Source organism: Ranitomeya variabilis, chromosome 7 (genome assembly GCF_051348905.1).
Source record: "Ranitomeya variabilis isolate aRanVar5 chromosome 7, aRanVar5.hap1, whole genome shotgun sequence".
NCBI lineage: Eukaryota > Metazoa > Chordata > Amphibia > Anura > Dendrobatidae > Ranitomeya > Ranitomeya variabilis.
The window spans coordinates 16,406,819-16,424,054 of record NC_135238.1 but is presented as its reverse complement, the minus strand read 5'-3'; the positions used below and the strand labels follow the sequence as shown (position 1 = coordinate 16,424,054).

At 48.9% G+C, this 17,236-nt stretch overlaps 2 protein-coding genes across 3 annotated transcripts in view; one reads left to right on the top strand and one right to left on the bottom strand.

Moving 5' to 3' along the window:
- Positions 1 to 7,311, bottom strand: part of LOC143785411 (galanin receptor 2b-like) — a 56,456-nt gene extending 49,145 nt beyond the window's left edge. The window contains exon 1 of the mRNA XM_077274235.1: positions 6,785 to 7,311. Coding sequence (XP_077130350.1) covers positions 6,785 to 6,851 — 67 coding nt within the window. The 5' untranslated portion in view covers positions 6,852 to 7,311. The remainder of the gene's footprint in view (positions 1 to 6,784) is intronic.
- SEPTIN12 (septin 12) overlaps positions 1 to 17,236 on the top strand; it is a 111,210-nt gene that overhangs the window by 29,069 nt on the left and 64,905 nt on the right. Inside the window, exon 2 of one of the 2 annotated variants that reach the window (XM_077274224.1) lies at positions 3,584 to 3,691. In XM_077274224.1, the coding sequence (XP_077130339.1) occupies positions 3,584 to 3,691 (108 nt within the window). Of the gene's footprint in view, positions 1 to 3,583; positions 3,692 to 3,726; positions 4,040 to 17,236 lie in introns of those variants that run through there. The other variant, XM_077274225.1, reaches the window with a different exon arrangement.

Here is a 17,236-nt window from a genome sequence, read left to right as displayed (position 1 = left end):
TAGACCCTACACGGAAACTGGAGCAGGTGCCCTCCACCACCGCCCGAGTGGGTGTCCTCCACCACCGCCAGAGTGGGTGCCCTCCACCACGGCCCGAGCGGGTGCCCTCTACCACTGCCCGAGCGGATGCCCTCCACCACTGCCTGAGTGGGTGCCCTCCACCAAGGCCCGAGCAAGTGCCCTCCACCATGGCCCAAACGAGTGCCCGCCACCACAGCCCGAGCAAGTGCCCTCCACCCCAGCATGACTGACTGCCCTCCATCATGACCTGAGCGAGTGCTCTCCACCACGGCCCGAGCGACTGCCCTCCTCCACGGCCCGAGCGTGTGCCCTCCACCATGGCCCGACTGGGTGCCCTCCACCACGGCCCGAGCGAGTGCCCTCCACCACGGCCCAAGTGGGTGCCCGCCACTATGGCAAGAGCAAGTGCAGTCGACCCTGGTGCGACTGACTGCCCTTCATTACGACCTGAGCGAGTGCCCTCCACCACGGCCCGAGCGAGTGCCCTCCACCATGGCCCGAGCGGGTGCCCTCCACCACGGCCTGAGTGGGTGCTCTCCACCATGGTCCAAACGAGTGCCCGCCCCCACAGCCTGAGCAACTGCAGTCCACCCCGGCGCGACTGACTGCCCTCCATCATGATCTGAGTGGGTGCCCTCCACCACGGCCCAAGCGAGTGCCCTCCACCACAGCCCGAGCGGGTGCCCTCCACCACCGCCAGAGTGGGTGCCCTCCACCACGGCCCAGGCGGGTGCCCTCTACCACCGCCCGAGCGGGTGCCCTCCACCATAGCCTGAGCGGGTGCCCTCCACCAAGGCCCAAGCGAATGCCCTCCACCACGGCCCAAACGAGTGCCCGCCACTACGGCCTGAGCGAGTGCTCTCCACCACTGCCCGAGCGAGTGCCCTCCACCCCAGTGCGACTAACTGCCCTCCATCATGACCTGAGCGAGTGCTCTCCACCACGGCCTGAGCGAGTGCCCTCCACCACCGCCCGAGTGGGTGCCCCCCACCACGGCCCAACCGGGTGCCTTGCACCACGGCCCAAGCGAGTGCCCTCCACCACGGCCCAAGCAGGTGCCCGCCACTTTGGCCCGAGCAAGTGCAGTCCACCCTGGTGCGACTGACTGCCCTCCATTACGACCTGAGTGAGTGCCCTCCACCACGGCCCGAGCGGGTGCCCTCCACCTCAGCCTGAGTGGGTGCCCTCCACCACGGCCCAAACGAGTGCTCGCCACCACGGCCTGAGCGACTGCAGTCCACCCCGCGTGATTGACTGCCCTCCATCATGACCTGAGCGAGTGCTCTCCACCACGCCTCGAGCGAGTGCTCGCCACCACGCCCCGAGCGAGTGCTCTCCACCACGGCCCGAGTGGGTGCCCTCCACCATGGCCCGAGCAGGTGCCCTCCACCAAGGCCCGAGCGAGTGCCCTCCACCAAGGCCCAAATGAGTGCCCGCCACCACGGCTCGAGCAAGTGCAGTTCACCCTGGTATTACTGACTGCCCTCCATCATGACCTGAGCGGGTGCCCTCCACCACGGCCCAAACGAGTGCCCGCCACTACGGCCTGAGCGAGTGCTCTCCACCACTGCCCGAGCGAGTGCCCTCCACCCCAGTGCGACTAACTGCCCTCCATCATGACCTGAGCGAGTGCTCTCCACCACGGCCTGAGCGAGTGCCCTCCACCACCGCCCGAGTGGGTGCCCCCCACCACGGCCCAACCGGGTGCCTTGCACCACGGCCCAAGCGAGTGCCCTCCACCACGGCCCAAGCAGGTGCCCGCCACTTTGGCCCGAGCAAGTGCAGTCCACCCTGGTGCGACTGACTGCCCTCCATTACGACCTGAGTGAGTGCCCTCCACCACGGCCCGAGCGGGTGCCCTCCACCTCAGCCTGAGTGGGTGCCCTCCACCACGGCCCAAACGAGTGCTCGCCACCACGGCCTGAGCGACTGCAGTCCACCCCGCGTGATTGACTGCCCTCCATCATGACCTGAGCGAGTGCTCTCCACCACGCCTCGAGCGAGTGCTCGCCACCACGCCCCGAGCGAGTGCTCTCCACCACGGCCCGAGTGGGTGCCCTCCACCATGGCCCGAGCAGGTGCCCTCCACCAAGGCCCGAGCGAGTGCCCTCCACCAAGGCCCAAATGAGTGCCCGCCACCACGGCTCGAGCAAGTGCAGTTCACCCTGGTATTACTGACTGCCCTCCATCATGACCTGAGCGGGTGCCCTCCACCACAGCCCGAGCGAGTGCCCTCCACCACAGCCTGAGCGGGTGCCCTCCACCACGGCCCAAACGAGTGCCCTCCACCACAGCCTGAGCGGGTGCCCTCCACCACGGCCCAAACGAGTGCCCGCCACCACGGCCTGAGCGACTGCAGTCCACCCCGGCGCGACTGACTGCCCTCCATCACGACCTGAGCGAGAGCTCTCCACCATGGCCTGAGCGAGTGCTCTCCACCACGGCCCGAGCGGGTGCCCTCCATCATGACCTGAGCGGGTGCCCTCCACCACGGCCCAAGCGGTTGCCCTCCACCATGGCTCGAGAAAGTGCCCTCCAACACAGCCCGAGCGAGTTCCCTCCACCACCCACCGCCCGAGCGAATGCCCTTCACCACCGCCCTCCCGATCTCTCCGTGCCGCTCACTGGCCCGGATATCTTATTACACACAGTGATAAACCGTAATATACAGCAACAGTACAAAAGCAGGAGCATAAAATATACAGTGTGTATATAACCAGGGGGAGAGGAACCTGCAGCCAAAACAGAATCTCTCTCTCTAGAAATGGCTGATAACAGGGAGCATTAGATAGCAATTACTGTCTGTTCTGGAATGGCTGATAACAGAGTAAAATAGACAGCATCTAACTACCATTTACAGGGGTATTCCCATCTCCAAGACACTATCCCAAAGTGTAGTAGGTGTAATAATAATAATATTACGGTAGCAAATACCTCAAAGTAGAAATGGTGTATAGTTCTACTGATTAGCTATGTCACTTACCCCATGTTTAGGGCATTGCAATAGCCTAGGTATCAGTGGTAATGATCACTAACTGTCAATATATAAGTGGTCATAACCATGGAAACCTAAGCCACTGCAATGCCCTGGACATGGGGTAAGCAGCATAGCGAATCAGAAGAACTATACAACATTTCTAATTGGAGGTATTTGATAATATTATCATTTTAATAGGATCTTGGAGATGGGAATACAAAGACACATGGGCTGTTTACATCTACAGTTCTCACAGCTGAGGGTTTGTTACAGTTGTATCCAGTGTAGACAATCCTCTGTGAGCTGAACACATCAGCAGCACAAATCTCCCCCCTGTGCTGATAGTTCGTTACAATGTACCAGTGCAGGACATGTATGCAGATACAGATGTGAGAAGTATGAGATCTGCTTGCTTTTAGTGAATGGAAACCTTACAAATTACATCCAGAGGCTGAAAACCTGAAACACAAAGAGATCGTGAAAATGGGGAAGAATTAATTCCTAAAGTCTATGAGAAAGTTGCAGAACTTTGAGATTAAACATTGCTCAATATAGTAACTTTTTTTTTGCATTTCTATTCCTCAGCAGGAGAAGAGTTAATCAGGAGAAGCCCAGGATTTGTCTGCACCCCCTCCTCCACTGCTGCCCCCTCCCAGCTTCCAGATGTGCAGAGAGGATGGGGAATCCTGCAAGGTATGTGGGGGTGTAACTGCCCCTCATCATCTGGAGGAGGGGACTGCTGGCTCTGCTGCCTCCACTGCTGGCTCTGCTGCCTCCACTGCTGGCTCTGCTGCCTCCACTGCTGGCTCTGCTGCCTCCACTGCTGGCTCTGCTGCCTCCACTGCTGGCTCCTCAGCAGCACAATCCTCTGATACAGGGGTCCCTGGATCCTCACATGTGGGACCTCGCCTCCTTTGGCCCTGTCATTTGAGTCTCACTGTACAGGGGGCTTATTCTTAGCCGCAGCGATCAGGAGGGGGGCGAGGATGGCTCACTTATCGGTCAACGACCACTTGGAGGGGATCCTCTCTGACTTTGAAGGTAAGGATTCAATGGAAATGCAGATGTAGCAGAGCTGAGTGACAAATCCGTCTCTGCGGTGTCTGATATTGTAAAGTGCTGCGGAATATGTCGGCGATATATAAATAACTACTGTTAGTAATGTGGTGATAAAGTGTAGACGGCAACGGCAGTCCTATGTCAGACCGAGCACCAGAAAATGACAAACGTAGAATCTGCGCTACAATGCTGCATCTAAGTTCTGTCTGATAAACTTGTAGCCCTGATGAGCCATGTATCTAATCCTATCCTGTGTGATACTGTCTGCTGAACCGTGTATCTAATCCTATCCTGTGTGATACTGACTGCTGAGCCATGTATCTAATCCTATCCTGTGTGATACTGACTGCTGAGCCGTGTATCTAATCCTCTCCTGTGTGACACTGACTGCTGAGCCGTGTATCTAATCCTATCCTGTGTGATACTGTCTGCTGAGCCGTGTATCTAATCCTATCCTGTGTGATACTGTCTGCTGAACCGTGTATCTAATCCTATCCTGTGTGATACTGACTGCTGAGCCATGTATCTAATCCTATCCTGTGTGATACTGACTGCTGAGCCGTGTATCTAATCCTCTCCTGTGTGACACTGACTGCTGAGCCGTGTATCTAATCCTATCCTGTGTGATACTGTCTGCTGAACCGTGTATCTAATCCTATCCTGTGTGATACTGACTGCTGAGCCATGTATCTAATCCTATCCTGTGTGATACTGACTGCTGAGCTGTGTATCTAATCCTATCCTGTGTGATACTGACTGCTGAGTTGTGTATCTAATCCTATCCTGTGTGATACTGACTGCTGAGTTGTGTATCTAATCCTATCCTGTGTGATACTGACTGCTGAGCCGTGTATCTAATCCTATCCTGTGTGATACTGACTGCTGAGTTGTGTATCTAATCCTATCCTGTGTGATACTGTCTGATGAGCCGTGTATCTAATCCTATCCTGTGTGATACTGTCTGATGAGCCGTGTATCTAATCCTATCCTGTGTGATACTGACTGCTGAGCCATGTATCTAATCCTCTCCTGTGTGATACTGACTGCTGAGCCATGTATCTAATCCTCTCCTGTGTGATACTGACTGCTGAGCCGTGTATCTAATCCTATCCTGTGTGATACTGACTGCTGAGCTGTGAATCTAATCCTATCCTGTGTGATACTGACTGCTGAGCCGTGTATCTAATCCTGGTCATATATATGATACTGACTGCTGAGCCGTGTATCTAACCATGTGTGATACTGGCTAATCAGTCACTGTATCTAATCCTATCCTGTATGATACTGACTGCTGAGCCGTGTATCTAATCCTATCCTGTGTGATACTGACTGCTGAGCTGTGTATCTAATCCTATCCTGTGTGATACTGACTGCTGAGCCGTGTATCTAATCCTATCCTGTGTGATACTGACTGCTGAGCCGTGTATCTAATCCTATCCTGTGTGATACTGACTGCTGAGCTGTGTATCTAATCCTATCCTGTGTGATACTGTCTGCTGAGCTGTGTATCTAACCCTAGCATGTGTAATACTGGCTAATCAGTCACTGTATCTAATCCTATCCTATGTGATACTGTCTGCTGAGCCGTGTATCTAATCCTATCCTGTGTGATACTGACTGCTGAGCCGTGTATCTAATCCTCTCCTGTGTGATACTGACTGCTGAGCCGTGTATCTAATCCTCTCCTGTGTGATACTGACTGCTGAGCCGTGTATCTAATCCTCTCCTGTGTGACACTGACTGCTGAGCCGTGTATCTAATCCTCTCCTGTGTTATACTGTCTGCTGAGCAGTGTATCTAATCCTATCCTGTGTGATACTGTCTGGTGAGCCGTGTATCTAATCCTATCCTATGTGATACTGACTGCTGAGCCGTGTATCTAATCCTCTCCTGTGTTATACTGTCTGCTGAGCAGTGTATCTAATCCTATCCTGTGTGATACTGTCTGGTGAGCCGTGTATCTAATCGTATCCTGTGTGATACTGACTGCTGAGCCGTGTATCTAATCGTATCCTGTGTGATACTGACTGCTGAGCTGTGTATCTACACCTAACATATAGCTTTGCCACATGTGACAAACGGATCTTTTCGCCACCTGACAATCTTTTTGCTCTGCTACATCTGACTCGTAGCTCCACTACACCGTATACATATATATATATTACTACTAGGCGCTGTCATGATGGTCTGGATTTCTCCTCATTGTTTTAATGCCGCTTTCAGGATCTCTAGTACCAGAAATGTCGCTCTCGCTTAGAATTTGTCTCACCCTAGGTGACGGGGCATGAGACTTGTAGTCCTACAGACAGGTGTATATCAGGAGCCAGAGTTTCCCGAATGATCATTTGTAGGAGATGGACTACGACTTGTGTTTTTCTTAAAGGGTTAAAATAGTTTTCCACTCAGAGACTTTTCTGGCCCCTGGGGATCTGTGGGGCCCCACATAAAAGCCCTTTAATCAACATTGGCCTGTGTCCCCTCCTATTAACCCCTCGTCGGTCACACCATTCTTCTCATGAAATGATGAGAGTGGTTGTTCTCGCCGTCATTGATAATGGCTATCACCTCATGTATGACGTGGTCTGCAGCACGACCCTTACAGGGAGGCGGAGGGCTCCATTCACTGACAGCAAGCACCAGTATTGGGGAGGTGGGGGCTAACATGGCTATAATGCAGCCGCTGATTTTTTTTTTTTTACAATTTTTTTATATAAGAAGTCTCCTCACCAATGAAAATGCGCCCAGTGACTCCGTCATCCCCGATAATCATCTGCAGCCGTAATCCCGCGCTCATTAGCTGCGTACAACCAATTAAAAGAAAAAAATAGATGGAATTTGCATAAACAGTCGGTCACGTAAGGAGGAAATGTCGCCACACAAAAAGATAGCGATCACTACCGGGAGACATGTTTATGTTACTAGGCCTCAAACCAGCTTCTCTGTTTAGTTACCCATGGCAACCTATCAGAGTGCAGCTTTCATTCTTCCTGAGTAGTTTTAGACATGAAAGCTGTGCTGTGGTTGGTTGCTATGAGCAACAAAGCCTTTCACTGATAAATCTGCCTCCATGTTGGATGCCTCACAGCATATAAGCTGTCTGATTTACCACATAGGAGTCAATAAATGCCGCCATCTTATTAGTTCCTCCCAAACATTATCCCTGTGTCATGTGCTACCCCTTTGGGGGGCAATTCTAATAATTATTTGCATCGACCTTGTTGGGGTCACCAGCTGTTCTTTACTTGAGAAATAATTGAGACACATTGTAGGAGAAGAAATCTTAAAAGTCTCCCGTGTGCCCCTTAAAGGTTACAATTTCCGATTGCCCATTTATGTATTAAAAATCTCCCTTCAGTGCCCCATTAAGAAGTAATAATGCCCGAGTAGTCCACTTAACAAGTACTAATGCCCCTGTTGCCCCCTTAACATGTAATAATGCCCAAGGTCTTCCCTTCGCAACTAATAATGCCTCAGGTGCCCCTTTAATAAGTACTAATGCCACAGGTGCCAATTAACATGTAATAATGCCCCAGGTGCCAATTAACAAGTAATAATGCCCCAGGTGCCCTTAACAAGTAATAATGCCCCAGGTGCCCCTTAACAAGTAATAATGCCCGAGTAGTCCACTTAACAAGTACTAATGCCCCTGTTGCCCCCTTAACATGTAATAATGCCCAAGGTCTTCCCTTCGCAACTAATAATGCCTCAGGTGCCCCTTTAATAAGTACTAATGCCACAGGTGCCAATTAACAAGTAGCAATGCCCCAGGTGCCCCTTAACATGTAATAATGCCCCACGTGCTCCCTTAACATGTAATAATGCTCCAGGTGCCAATTAACAAGTAATAATGCCCCAGGTGCCAATTAAGAAGTAATAATGCCCCAGGTGCCAATTAACATGTAATAATGCCCCAGGTGCCAATTAACAAGTAATAATGCCCCAGGTGCCCTTAACAAGTAATAATGCCCCAGGTGCCCCTTAACAAGTAATAATGCCCGAGTAGTCCACTTAACAAGTACTAATGCCCCTGTTGCCCCCTTAACATGTAATAATGCCCAAGGTCTTCCCTTCGCAACTAATAATGCCTCAGGTGCCCCTTTAATAAGTACTAATGCCACAGGTGCCAATTAACAAGTAGCAATGCCCCAGGTGCCCCTTAACATGTAATAATGCCCCAGGTGCTCCCTTAACATGTAATAATGCTCCAGGTGCCAATTAACAAGTAATAATGCCCCAGGTGCCCTTAACAAGTAATAATGCCCCAGGTGCCCCTTAACAAGCAATAATGCCCGAGTAGCCCACTTAACAAGTACTAATTCCCCTGGTGCCCCCTTAACAAGTACTAATGCCTCAGGTGCCAATTAAGAAGTAATAATGCCCCAGGTGCCCCCTTAATAAGTAATATTGCCCCAGGTGCCAATTAACAAGTAATAATGCCCCAGGTGCCCTTAACAAGTAATAATGCCCCAGGTGCCCCTTAACAAGCAATAATGCCCGAGTAGCCCACTTAACAAGTACTAATTCCCCTGGTGCCCCCTTAACAAGTAATAGTGCCCCAGGTGCCAATTAAGAAGTAATAATGCCCCAGGTGCCCCCTTAATAAGTAATATTGCCCCAGGTGCCCCTTAACAAGTAATAATGCCCCAGGTGCCCCATAAGAAATAGTAATGCCCTAGGTGCTCCCTTAACAAGTAGTAATGCCCCAGGTGCTCCCTTAACAAGTAGTAATGCCCTTTAGTGCCCCTTTATAAAGTAATAATTCTGCAAGTGCAACCTTATCAAATAATAATTGCCTGAGTGTCTCCTGAAAAAAGTAATAATGCACCTAGTGTCCCCTTAAATAATAATGTTCGGAGTGCCCCTTATCATGTAATATTGTCCCGAGTGCCCCTTTATAAAGTAATAATCCCCCCCTCCCCCGGTGGAAGTCAATAAATTGAAAATGGCATTCGTCTTAGCTGAGAGCCACAAGCCATACATCACGAGCCCACGGTTGGGGACCCCCGCTATATCACAATACCTGGCTTGGCCCCACATAATAATACCATGGCCAGTGCCCCCACAGATGCGGCAGTTTGATGGTCTGGCGCCACCTCACGGACGGGTATGGCGTTGTGCCATTACTGCTAGGCCGTCACGCAATGTTACAGCCATATCATGCGATGTTCGCATTGGAATTATTACGTTGTCGCGTTTCCGTCTTGTTAGGGGGGCTCTTCTGAACGGTAAAATTATCCCCCAAAAATGAAAGTGGCCTCCCCCAGCCTTCAGGGGGCTGTTTAGCATAAATGACCCCCCAAACCACATGTATGTGCTGTGTCCTAACACGCCGTGTGTACAGAAATGAGGGGATTTCAGTGTCTGACTCCTTTGTCTATTCCCTCTGTTTGTATAAGTTTGTACACCCTCCCTTCCCCCGCAGCGCTGTCTTTTTGATAAGCTCAAGAGTTGGAACAATTTAGTGGCAAATGGCAGCATCTGCTTGAAGGTTTCTCCACTTCAGACGCCATTTGTAAACACAAAACATGAAAGCCGCCAAACCCCCTGTCCATTCTGGTAGTCGTCAACCAGGCGGTGACACGGTGACACACTTGTTTCCTGGCCATATGGGGATCATCCTCTTTGTGTCTGGTACTCTGGGGAACATCAGACACTGAAGGCTACAGGATGAGGGTCCTTGTAGTTTAGGAATGGTTGTCTGAGGAAGGGTTCCAAAACAGGACATACAGCATCCTAGGAATGAACACTTCTGCAACATGGAACCCCAAGACACCACAGATACAAGTTTATACTGTCCAAAATAATACCGCCACACAGTGTTATAATACTTGCACTATACAGATTCAAATAAATTGTGCCATATATTTCTATACCTACATTACCAGTCACCATATAATCTAATATTATTAGCTATGTGCACAAATACTAGTTCTATACAGTGCCCAAATAATACTGCCATACAGTACTCAAATAATAACACTATACTTTGCTATATCATAGTACCAGCCAATATATAATTTAATATAGTGTCCATATAATGCCTGCAGCAATGCACAAATATTAGTTCTGTTCAGTACCACAATAATACCGCCGATACAGTGTCCAAATAATAATACCGTGTAGTTTCCAATCCACTATGTCATATATTGCTATTTCACAGTACCAGCCAACATATGTTCAAATGCAGCCATTGTGGCCATATAACACCTGCCACAGCACACGAATATTACTTCTATACACTGACCCAGTAATGCATCCATAAAGTTTTCAATCCATTTTGCCATATATTGCTCTGTCACAGTACCAGCCATTATATCACCTATCATCATTTAACATAACACATGCCCCTGTGCACAAATATTACTTCTATATACTACCTTAAGTAAGACTGCCATAGCGTACCCAAATAATGCCGCCATACAGCCCACAAATAATCACCTTTTTCAAATGCTCAAATTAGCCATATATAAGTGCCTACCATGGTGCCTACGTAACAGTTGCATAACGCCTCTCGAGGATAGCTGTGTGAAAGCATATATAATGGCGACATCCACCTTGCTGTGCATTATTACCAGCCAGCTATACCAGTGCATGCCATGAAATAGTGCCATATAATACTGCCATGTAATAGTGTGATATATTACTGCCATATAATACTTCCATGTAATAGTGCCATGTATTAGTGCCATATAATACTGCCATGTATTAGTGCCATATAATACTGCCATATTAGTGCCATATAATACTGCGATATATTAGTGCCATATAATACTGCCATGTATTAGTGCCATATAATACTGCCATATTAGTGCCATGTAATAGTGCCATATAATACTGCGATATATTAGTGCCATATAATACTGCCAGGTATTACACAAGGGGGCATTCTTTGCGTCTGGAGGAGAGAAGGTTTTTCCACCAACATAGAAGAGGATTCTTTACTGTTAGGGCAGTGAGAATCTGGAATTGCTTGCCTGAGGAGGTGGTGATGGCGAACTCAGTCGAGGGGTTCAAGAGAGGCCTGGATGTCTTCCTGGAGCAGAACAATATTGTATCTTACAATTATTAGGTTCTGTAGAAGGACGTAGATCTGGGGATTTATTATGATGGAATATAGGCTGAACTGGATGGACAAATGTCTTTTTTCGGCCTTACTAACTATGTTACTATGTTACTATGTTATTAGTGCCATGTAATACTGCCATGTAAAAGTGCCATATAATAGTGCCGTATAATACTGCCAGGTATTAGTGCCATGTAATAGTGCCATATAATAGTGCCATATTAGTGCCGTATAATACTGCCAGGTATTAGTGCCATGTAATAGTGCCATATAATACTGCGATATATTAGTGCCATATAATACTGCCATGTATTAGTGCCATATAATACTGCCATATTAGTGCCATGTAATAGTGCCATATAATACTGCGATATATTAGTGCCATATAATACTGCCAGGTATTAGTGCCATGTAATACTGCCATGTAAAAGTGCCATATAATAGTGCCGTATAATACTGCCAGGTATTAGTGCCATATAATACTGCCATATTAGTGCCGTATAATACTGCCAGGTATTAGTGCCATGTAATAGTGCCATATAATAGTGCCGTATAATACTGCCATGTATTAGTGCCATATTAATTTCCCTTGTACTATACCCACATTGTATTATTATTGGGGGTGCTCTAGACCAGATGTAGTGATAATACCGCCCCTCTGTCATCGCGCCACGCACACGTTCGCCCCTGCGGTAAACACGCTCATCAATCTCTCTTACTCCAGGGCATTTATCTTCCATTTTTACTACAAGCTCTCCTGAAATGTTTTGACAGCCCCATAACAGTGGGGGCCCCGCAGGATGCAGCAGTGCCGGCTGGTGTCAGGAGGATGGTGCGGTAGATGCTCCCAATGGTCGGACCGCTCATAATTCACTATGGGGCCCCACTAGGAGCATAACTGGAGGGGGGTCCCAGGTGCCGGGTGAGCTCCGCCAGGCCACTATTGGCAACCACCGGAATCATTGTCCCAGGTGTCTGCAATTTTGGGGCCCAAAGCACAACTTCAAATAGGGCCCCACTATGTCAAGAGCCCCCGTGGACCCCACAAGGGGGAATCGGTGCGATGGTCAGAAGAAAGAAACCAAAAAGAGTGTAAAGGTGTCACCACAGACTAGGAGCGGGGCCCCTAAAATCGAATTCCATTTTTTTCTCAAAAACGTGGTGGCTATTTTTCTTTTCGTCCGCTCGCCCTTGCGGGTGATGATCTCGGGCCTTTTTTGCCCCAGCATTGCCGAGTGCTCCTATACGGGAGGATAACGATCTGACACTTTCTTCCCGTAGGGACTTTCATTATAACAGAGGGCAAAGATGAAAGGTGGCGATCTCGGCCAGGGGCGCGGTCCGTGGGAGCCTTTTCATCCTGGCCGGACAATACGTGGCTTGTGTTTGATGTAGCGAGGGATACAAGGCCCCGCAGCACTTTTAATACATCAAATATCCCTTCCCTTTCTCTCCCTGTCTCCGCTGTTTGCTGAACTCCAATTCTCCACCTTTTGCTCATATTCCTCGCTGACTGATTAGTTCAAAACATCCCAGACTGGAAATATGGCCGACACAGAATTAATGGAATGTGTAAGAATATTCTAACACCAAGAAGGTTACTTAAAGGGGATGTAGCGTTCCTTACCAGAACTGTAGGTTAACATTTTTTATTGTATTTTGTTGCATTTCATCAAGAAGAGTTTCGATTTTCTTGGGATGTCACTTGTAAAATCCTACTTAAAAAGTTAAATTTTCATTTAAACAGATGCACTACCATTTTTCACCATTATCATGGCAAAAAAATACCATAGGCACCAATGCAACAGCGCCCCCATTTCTTATTTATTAGTTGAAAAAAAACAAAACAGTAATTTGAGCCATGGTTCTGAAAAGGTGCAGGCCTCCTATTTAGTCGGACACATTTGGAACGGTCAGGAAAACAGATCTCCACCCGGGATTACAGCGCACAGAAAAATAGCTTCCTCCTGCTTGGTCTTGTCATATTTGTCAATGTGGGGTCATTTGTCTTCTGGGATTATCTCCGTGGGATGATGTCATTCTCCAAAGGAAGCTATTTAAAGGGAAATCGCCTAGATCGTTTTGTGTTGTTTTTTTTTGGGTGTCTCAATTTCTTCAGTTATAAAAACAGTTAAAATTGTCATTTTTTACATTGTTCAATTTCCTTTACAGTTTGTTGAAGTTGCTCTCGTCTTTATGGCTGCAGGCAAAACCTGTCAGAGCTGAGAATGGAGAGAGCACAGGACGGACCGAAATATAAAACAGATCCTATCTATTTGGGGAGTGCTGCGGGCAGTGAGCGGTTAAACCTGTGCCCCTGCGCCTGTCACTCAAGCCTCTGGCTGCAGACTTCTACATTATTGTGCAGATCCCTGCCTTCATCTGCAACTCTTCTTCACTGCCCTTCTCTGCTTGTCCAGCAATTAGCTCTGCCCTTCTGTGGCTCCCTGTCCACAGTACTTGCTATTCTCTGCCTTTCCATCTTCCTATCTGCCTCTGTTCCCTGCCCTTCTCTGCCCACTTATCCTTGATCCCTGTCCTTCTCCGTTCACTTGTCCTTGATCCCTGCCCTTCTACGCCCACTTGCCCTTGATTCCTGCCCTTCTCCGCCCACTTGTCCTTGATCCCTGCCCTTCTCCGCCCACTTGTCCTTGATCCCTGCCCTTCTCCGCCCACTTGTCCTTGATCCCTGCCCTTCTCCGCCCACTTGTCCTTGTTCCCTGCCCTCTCCGCCCACTTGTCCTTGATCCCTGCCCTTCTCCGTCCACTTGTCCTTGATCCCTGTCCTTCTCCGTTCACTTGTCCTTGATCCCTGCCCTTCTTCGCCCACTTGCCCTTGATTCCTGCCCTTCTCCGCCCACTTGTCCTTGATCCCTGCCCTTCTCCACCAACTTGTCCTTGATCCCTGCCCTTCTACGCCCACTTGTCCTTGATCCCTGCCCTTCTACGCCCACTTGTCCTTGATCCCTGCCCTTCTATGACCACTTGTCCTTGATCCCTGCCCTTCTATGCCCACTTGTCCTTGATTCCTGCCCTTCTACGCCCACTTGTCCTTGATCTCTGCCCTTCTCTTTCTACCCGCCCACAATCCCTGTCTTTCTCTGTTCAGTATCCCTGCCCTTCTCCTACCCATGGGCTATCACTTGCCTTCCTCGCCTATTTGTTATCTCTATCCCTCTCTGCCAAACTGCTCACAATCCTTGCCTTTCCTTATCTTCCTGTAACCCTGCCCTTGTCATCCTACCTGCCCACAATCTCTGCTCTTCCTCTCCTAATATCTTTGCCCTTCTTTTCTTATCTGTCCACTATCTTGTCCCTCTATCTACCTTCCCACAATCCCTGCCTTTGTGTCTTTTCTGGACCCTTAAGGTACCGTTACACTAAACGATTTACCAACGATCACGACCAGCGATACGACCTGGCCGTGATCGTTGGTAAGTCGTTGTGTGGTCACACAGACAGCTCTCCAGCGACCAACGATGCCGAAGTCCCCGGGTAACCTGCCCACAAACTCTACCCTTCTTAAAATCTGTCCAGTGACCCTGCCCTTTTTCTAACTGACCATGATCTCTGCCCTTCTCTGTCAGCATGCCTAAGATCCCTTGTTTCTCTACCATTACATCTGCCCACAATCCTTTCCCTTCTCTGAATCCCTTTACCCATCCCAATTCTGATCCTTTACTCATTCCGATTCACTCCTTTACTTATCCCGATTCCTGTCCTATACCTATGCCGATTCCTGTCCTTTACCTATCTCGATTCCTGTCCTTTACCCATCCCGATTCCTGTCCTTCACTCATCCCAATTCTGGTCCTTTACTCATCCAGATTCCTGTCCTTTACCTATCCTGATTCCTGTCCTTTACCCATCCCAATTCTGGTCCTTTACTCATCCCGATTCCTGTCCTTTACCCATCCCGATTCCTGTCCTTTACCCATCCCGATTCTGGAACTTTACCCATCCTGATTCCTGTCCTTTACTCATCCCGATTCCTGTCCTTTACTCATCCTGATTCCTGTCCTTTACCCATCCCGATTCCTGTCCTTTATCCATCCCGTTTCCGGTCCTTTACCCATCCCAATTCCTGTCCTTTACCCATTCCGATTCCCGTCCTTTACCCATCCAGATTCTGGTCCTTTACCCATCCCGATTCCGGTCCTTTACCCATCCCGATTCTGGTCCTTTACTCATCCCAATTCCTGTCCTTTTCCCATCCCGATTCCTGTCCTTTTCCCATCCCGATTCCTGTCCTTTACCCATCCCGATTCCTGTCATGATCTCTGCAGGCAGAGATCATAGCAAGCCTATAGAGGGACAAGCTCTCGGAAGATGGAACTATACTGACCATGAACTAAGCCTGCCGCGCAACTAGAAATAGCCAGGTAGCATTTCCTATTTATCGCTAGATGCCCAGCTCTGGCCTAAGACCTAAATAGCTAGCAGAGGGAAATATAAGACCTGGCTCACCTCTAGAGAAATATTTCCAAAGAAGACAGTAGCCCCCCACATATAATGACGGTGAGTTCAGATGAAACAACAAACGCAGCAGGAAAATAGTCTTAGCAAATTTGAGGTCCGCTTACTAGATAGCAGAAGACAGATAGTATACTTTCATGGTCAGCAGAAAAACACTAACAAAACACCATCCAGAGATTACCTTAAACTCTGGCATTAACTCATAACGCCAGAGTAGCAATCCCTGATCAACGAGAGCTTTCCAGACACAGTAACAAAACTTCAGCTGTGAACTGGAACAAATAGGCAAAACAAAACAAGGACAAAAGTCCAACTTATCTAGTAGTAGTCTAGAAGCAGGAACAAGCACTGAGAGGCATCAGATAACATTGATGACCGGCAAGAAACCACCAGAGAAATGAGCTTAAATAGCGACACCCACTACTGATGGAACCAGGTGAAACAGGAAAGAGGATGACAAGTCCAATTCCACAAGCGGCCACCGGGGGAGCCCAGAATCCAAATTCACAACAGTACCCCCCCCTCAAGGAGGGGGCACCGAACCCTCACCAGATCCACCAGGGCGACCAGGATGAGCCCTATGGAAGGCACGAACAAGATCAGAAGCATGAACATCAGATGCATTGACCCAAGAATTATCCTCCTGGCCGTAACCCTTCCAGTTAACCAGATACTGGAGTTTCCGTCTGGAAACACGAGAGTCCAAAATTTTCTCCACAACGTACTCCAACTCACCCTCAACCAACACCGGAGCAGGAGGCTCAACTGAAGGTACAACAGGTACCTCATACCTGCGCAATAACGACCGATGAAAAACGTTATGAATGGAAAAGGACGCAGGGAGGTCCAAACGGAAAGAAACAGGATTAAGAATCTCCAATATTCTATAAGGGCCGATGAACCGAGGTTTAAACTTAGGAGAAGAGACCCTCATAGGGACAAAACGAGAAGACAACCACACTAAATCTCCAACACAAAGCCGAGAACCAACACGACGATGACGGTTGGCAAAACGCTGAGTCTTCTCCTGGGACAACTTCAAATTGTCCATAACCTGCCCCCAGATGTGATGCAATCTCTCCACCACCGCATCCACTCCAGGACAATCCGAGGATTCCACCTGACCGGAGGAAAATCGAGGGTGAAACCCCGAATTACAGAAAAACGGGGACACCAAGGTGGAAGAACTGGCCCGATTATTGAGGGCGAACTCTGCCAATGGCAAAAAAGCAACCCAATCATCCTGGTCAGCAGAGACAAAACACCTCAGATATGTCTCAAGGGTCTGATTAGTCCGCTCGGTCTGGCCATTAGTCTGAGGGTGAAAAGCAGATGAAAAAGACAAATCTATGCCCATCCTAGCACAGAATGCCCGCCAAAATCTAGACACAAATTGGGTACCTCTGTCAGAAACAATATTCTCAGGAATACCGTGCAATCGGACAACATTCTGAAAAAACAGAGGAACCAACTCAGAAGAAGAAGGCAACTTGGGCAGAGGAACCAAATGGACCATTTTAGAGAAACGGTCACAGACCACCCAGATGACAGACATCTTCTGGGAAACAGGCAGATCTGAAATAAAATCCATCGAGATGTGTGTCCAAGGCCTCTTAGGAATAGGCAAGGGCAACAGCAGT